This window comes from Mus caroli, unplaced genomic scaffold, assembly GCF_900094665.2.
Source record: "Mus caroli unplaced genomic scaffold, CAROLI_EIJ_v1.1 scaffold_9517_1, whole genome shotgun sequence".
Lineage (NCBI taxonomy): Eukaryota > Metazoa > Chordata > Mammalia > Rodentia > Muridae > Mus > Mus caroli.
In genome coordinates this window covers 53544-60022 of record NW_018390380.1, presented here as the reverse complement: position 1 = coordinate 60022, position 6479 = coordinate 53544, and the positions used below count along the sequence as shown (strand labels likewise).

Genomic DNA, 6479 nt, shown 5'->3' with positions numbered 1-6479 from the left:
CTGGCCTTGAACTCAGAAATCCGCCTGCCTCTGCCTCCCAAGTGCTAGGATTAAAGGCATGCACCACCATGCCTGGCTGTTTTTTTTTTTTTTTTTTGCTTTTGAGACAAGGTCTCACTATGCATCCATGGCTACCTGGTACTCACTGCATAGCTCAGGCTGGCCTGGAACCCAGGAGATCTGCCTGTGTCTCCTCCTGGATGCTGGGATTAAAGATGTGCACTACCATGCTTGGCCTTTTATTGTTATATTTTTAATTTCATCTCTCTGTGTGTGTTTGTGTACATCTGCATGGGTGTATGCACACATCTGTGTGGGTGTACGTATGCATGTGCACATGCTAAACCATCTTGTCAGCACCATCTTTTCTGTTTGTGAGACAGTAGCCTCTATGAGGGTTTCCTGACTCAGTCTCCTGATTTTGGGCTTCTGCTACCATGTTAGGTTTGAGAAATTTCTAAGGTTTACCTTTAACAGTTATTTTGTTCCCGATCTTTTCCAGCTCCATATCAAATGTGATAAACTTTTTGACTTTTTGGGGGCCACGTATGGCCATCAGGGTTATCCTGTCTTCCCTTCGTGGAGTCCAGAAGGCTCTTTGGCATAATGAAAATTTGAGATCGGTAGACACAGGGGCAGAGAATTCTGATGTCCTCAGTAAGCTGTTCATGTAAAACACCTGCAGAGAGTATTGCCCAGGGGAATCAATGAAGAGTAAATCTCTGCAGCCTGGCACAAGCACACTCAAGACAAGGGGCTTTCAAAATAAACCCAGGAGTGGCTGCATTTGTTCTTCACCCAGGACAGGGCAGAACAGTCATTGTTCCCACTCAGGGTTGGAATATCTCACCCTCTTCCTGCTCCTCCCATCATATTTAGAGACGGAATGGAGTCCCTGACCCAGGTCAAGAGGCCCTTCGGTCATCCTGCCATAATGGATGCATTAGGCAGAGCTTGGTTAAGTACATTTTCCCTGTGCAGAGGACCAGTACAGGGCTGTTCTGGACTTTTTTTTTTTTAAATGAGGCATTGAGACTGTCATAGTGTAACCCAGGCTGCTTTAATAATATATCGATGTATAAAACCAAATAAATATGCTTGGGCCCTGAGGAGTACTTGGCATCTGAGCAGACCATTGCTCTCACAGTACCTACAAACCAGGCACCAGAGAGCTGGCAGTTAAGAGAGAAGGCAGTATATAAAGCATTGGGTATGGTAGCACTTATCTGAAATCTATCAGTCACTGGTGGGCATGCCAGCCAGTGATCTAAAATTGCTTTGAGTTCATGGCCAACAAAGATGTCTGGGGACTGTTATTTCACCTGCCTTCATCCTCTGGCTGAGCCACATTTCAAGGATACTTCACTAATAGATATTTGGCATTGTGACTGGTCACATGACTGCTTCCAACACATTATTCTTTCCTGTCTGTTGGATGGCTTTTCTTAAGATAGGGCTTAGGAGAGGGGGGTTGGTCTGCCCGGACCTCCCTGAGGGCTCAACCTTCCCACTGTCTCCCACCTTCACCCTGGAGTTGCTAGAACACACCTACCTTTGGCAAGACATGTGGGTGTTTCCTATTCAGAAAGATCCACTTCTTCTGAGGAGAGCAGTAGAGTTCACTAATACCATATCGGAATACATTGAGTCTGGTAATACGGTGTAAGTCGGGAATCCTAAAGATGTAGAGGTTACCCAAGGTATCACCTATCTGAAATCAGAGCAGCAGCACCTGGTCAGTGGAGAAAGGTTAAACACAGAGGAAGCAGTGTTATCTGCTCTGAGATACACCACTGCTTTGGCACAAGACCCAAAGCTGTGACTAGTCTGCCTCACAGAGTGTCTGCGCTGATCCCATGGAATAAGACTCCCTAGACCTGAGGGAATGACTCAGTAGGTAACTGTGTGTGTGTGTGTGTGTGTGTGTGTGTGTGTGAGAAAGAGAGAGAGAGAGAGAGAGAGAGAGAGAGAGAGAGAGAGAGAGAGAGAGAGAAGATTTAATCCCAGGGTCTCTGTGTAGCCCTGGCTATCCTGGAACTCACTCTGAAGACCAGGCTGACCCCAAACTCAAGAGATTCACTTGCCTCTGTGACATGCAACACCATGCCCTAAAGGACTTTTTAAAAGAAACTTTTATACGGCATGGTAGCATATATCTTTAATCCCAACACTCAGCAGGTAGAATCATTCTCATCTCTGTGATTTAGACCACACCAGTCTACACAGTAAGTTCTAGGTCAGCCAGGACTATATAAGGAGACTCTGTCTCAAACACATGAGGTAGGGTATATGTAAAAATTTTCCAAGCCCTAAAACACTCTTCTCTAGGACTCACTGGGACATCAACATTATCCTTTTTTTCTTAATATCTGATAAAATTCACATTTTTCTCTCTGTTGTCCCTACCCAAACTCATGGGTTCAGCAATAAACATTTCAAAGAAAAGAAGATGTAAAATCACTTAGAAAAATTGTCTCTCTCTTTGTGTGTTTGTATATATATATATATGTATATATATGTGGATTACATATCTGGGCATACATGGAAACCAGAGAAGGCTGCTAGGTAAACTGTTAGATCACTCTTCTGATTTCCTGAGAGAATCTCTTATTGAACCTGGAGCTAGGCTGACTTGGCTACCAGCAGTCTAGTCCTAGTGACCCTTGTGTTTCCATCCCCCAACAACACTGGGGTTAAAGGCACATTTAGCCACATCCCACTTTTTATGTGAGTGTTAGGGATTTGAACTCAGTTCTCCATGCTTGCACAGAAAACACTGCTACCCACTATGCCACCTCTCCCCAGATCCCAGGAAAGAATTTTAAAATGACATTTTTAAGAGAATGGCTTAAGAAAATGTACATGAAATAGGTCAAAGGCTAAGGGATGGCCATGTTTATGGTATACTGTGATTGACTCTCAGGGTTTGCAGATACTCCTAGAAGGCAAGTTGAGCTTTGATAGTAATGGGACCTAAAATTAGCAAGTGTTTTGTTCTTTTTGACTCTTCCAGATTTGGGGGTCACTTACCAAGACAATAGGGCAATCCTTGGTAATGACAGCTTTCAGTGACTGACAGGGAGAGAGCAGGCTGTTAGTCGCCAGAGCTTCACTGTTGTGACAGTCCCACAGTTTGATAGTTGATTCTATATCTACAGTGACTGCAATGTGCATCTCAGGGAGGGTAGTCAACAGCTTGATATAGGCTGGCTGTTCTGTGCTTACCCAGGTCATAACGCCCTGGAGAACAAGAGCATCATCATGTCTGAGCACCTCTAGTTCAACTGCTTTCACTCACCAGCTTTATTTGGAAGCCTTGTCCAGTCTGGAACCCCTTCTTACTTACAAGAAAAGAATATGAAAGTTCTAAGCATCCCTCACTGGACATGGTAGCACAGGCCTAGAATCCCAGCCCAGGGAGGCAGAGGCAGGAAGATCACTAGCAGCTTTAGGCAAGTCTGGTCTACAATGTCAAGTTGCAGGCCAGTTGGGACTATATTACAAGACTATCTCAAAAAAGAAAAAGAAACCCAGGGCTGAAGAGATNGCTCATCCATTAAGACCACCAGGTGTTCTTAACCAAAGGACCAGGGTTCAATTCCTAGAACACACATGGCAGCTCACAGCTGTCTGTAACTGCAGTTACAGGGCATCTGACACCCTCAGAAGGACTTACATGCAAGGAGAATACCTATGAACATAAAAATAAAGAGAAACACAAAGAAGAAAACAAACATCTAGATTATTTGTGGCAGGAATGGACAGGAAAACAGAACACATGCATTATGCTCAGAGGCAAGCACACACTCACTATACAGACAAGAAAGAAGAACATGGCCGCCGAGATGGCTCAGCAGGGAAGGGTACCTGCCACTAACCCTGATGACAGGAGTTCAATCCCAGGAACCACATGGAAGGGGAGAACCAACTCCCACAAACATGTGTGAAGAACAATCACTGGCCCTGTGCTCTAAGCCATTTCCCCTTTTACTAACAGTGCCAGCAGGGAACATGGGCCTGACATCACTTGTAGTGGGGCTAGGTGTGTTTTGTTTTGGATTTGAGACAGGGTCACTCGGTCACTCTATACCCCTGGCTCTACTGGAATTATCTATGTAAACCAGACTGGTTTCAAAGTCACCTGCCTCTGCCTCCTGAGTGCTGGAGTTAAAGGCCTGGGCCACCATTTCTGGCAGCATTAAGTTTTACAACACATGAAACAAACCTATTCACAATGAGTCAATTCTATAATTGATTGTTCTATCATCTGTTCTTACACATTGCAAATGAGCAGTACAGATTTCTCTTGCAGGCTTTTCTTTAGCTTAAAACAAAACAAAACAAAACAAAACAACAAAAAAACAAAAACCCCAAGGGACTGGAGAGATGGCTCAGTGGTTAAGATTACTGTCTGCTGTTCCAAAGGTCCTGAGTTCAATTCCCAGCAACCAAATGGTGGCTCACAACCATCTATAATGGGATCTGATGCCATATTTGGGCATGCAGGTAAACATCCTGATAGTGAGAGACCTAGTGGAAAAACCCCCACTCAATTCCCGATTCGGCGTGCACCCAAAAAAATCACGAAGGACCACCTTGATGTAATTACATGAGGTCGTTTAATTACAGAGCTCCAGACCCGACATACATCCCACACAGGAGATAACGGATGTCGGCCACGAGGCTCAAAAGCTAGGGATTTTTATGGGGTGAGGGGTTAGGGGGTGTGGAATTCAGCATAGTGACACACAAGACACACTATTGGCTTCAGCAAAAGGGCATCAGGACTTTGTTCCTGTGGGCTGGGGGCTTATCTTGTTCACATAGCAACCAGTTGATGTATGACTTTACCCAGAGCCAAGGGGCAATAGACAGAGGGGAGATTCCAGCCAGATGGTGTCGACTCAGACAAGATAGCCTTGCCTGCATCCTTTCATTCTTTTTCATCTTTACAGTCAAGAGCCCTGCCCTGGCATCCGGGCTCATAGACAACTCTTTTACATGAATCACAAGTTACAAAATCTCATTTTCCTTCAATAGAGCAAATAAAATGAATAAATGTTTTAAAAATGAGTATCTCTCTCTCCTTCTCTCTCTCTCTCTCTCTCTCTCTCTCTCTCTCTCTCTCTCTCTCGCTCTCTCACACACACACACTCCAGCAGCAGTGCCATCACTGACAAACATCCAAAAGTATTATTAACTTTAGTAACATATTAGAGGCAGCAATCAATATAGCCATTTCTTTTTTTTCTTATAATAAATTTTCCCTTTTATCACAAGCTCATTAAAGCTTGCCTCTGTATGTGCAGTTAGATAGTCTTAATACAGAGAGTATGTGATAGAATTTAAGCAACACTCCAGCCTGTCCATAGTCAACACAATGCATCGACTCCCTAGGCAAATAATTGTTTAGCTTATAGATAGTTTACTAATCCTGAATAAGTGTCTGAGAATCATGCTATTCACATCAATTATCAGCATTTCATTCCAATGGTAAAGAAAAGATCTCGTGGGAGATCATTTGAGATGTAAACGAATGAAATGATTAATAAAAAAAAATCAAGAAATATAAAAAAATAAAAAGAAACAATGGACATTGAAGTTTCGAGTGCTATGGAGGCGACACAAAAAGTAAGTATATAGTTTACTTTTTTATTCTAGTTTACAATTTGCTTTAAGACTGTTTCGTTAAGTCTGATACTTTCTAACAAATGTAGCCATTTCTAAGCCCTAGCTCCATTTGCATGAAAATTTTTAATAACCTCTCCTTCCCTCTAAATGTAATCTTCCCTTTGAGTCAATCTCTTTCACTAAAATGTGACTCCTGCATTGATTCCTTTGAAAGGCAACCTGTTGAAGGCCTTATTACCATGTAGCACATGACTCAGTCTCACGAGGTTGAGATCCTGCTCCACTCCTGGCTCCCTCTGCCAGGTAGGATGATGATGCACCACTGGATCCTGCCTAGCACTTAGGAGGCAGAGGTAGGAGGGTCCCCATGAGTCCATGGCCAGCCTGTACTGCAGAGTGATCTCTAGAACAGCCTGATATTGTCCTAAACAGCCTACTCTCACCCACCTGCCAAAAACAAACAAAAACCAAAACCCCAAAAACCTCCAACCCTAAGATCATCTTGTTCACTATGTTACATTTTCAGTTTGCTGTAGGAGACAATGTTTATAAACATTGAGACATGGTCTATTAAAGTAAAAACCACTTGGCTGGGTATATTGGGCCACACCTTTAGTTCCAGCACTCAAGAGGCAAAGGCAGGCAGATCTGTTGAGTCAGAGGTTAGCTTAGTCTACATAGTTCCAGGCCAGCTAGGACTACAGGGTAAGACCTTCTCCCAGACAAACAGAACCAACCAACATCAAGAATGGATTAATAGCCGGGCATGGTGGCGCACGCCTTTAATCCCAGCACTCGGGAGGCAGAGGCAGGCGGATTTCTGAGTTCGAGGCCAGCCCGGTCTACAA

The 6479-nt window shown here is 43.8% G+C and overlaps 1 protein-coding gene across 1 annotated transcript in view; it reads right to left on the bottom strand.

Annotated features, from left to right (window-relative positions):
• LOC110288618 (F-box/WD repeat-containing protein 15-like) overlaps nt 1-6479 on the bottom strand; it is a 19279-nt gene that overhangs the window by 3646 nt on the left and 9154 nt on the right. The window contains exons 5-7 of the mRNA XM_021154914.1: nt 3031-3240; nt 1553-1711; nt 469-679 (exon numbers count right to left, since the gene is read on the bottom strand). Coding sequence (XP_021010573.1) covers nt 469-679; nt 1553-1711; nt 3031-3240 — 580 coding nt within the window. The remainder of the gene's footprint in view (nt 1-468; nt 680-1552; nt 1712-3030; nt 3241-6479) is intronic.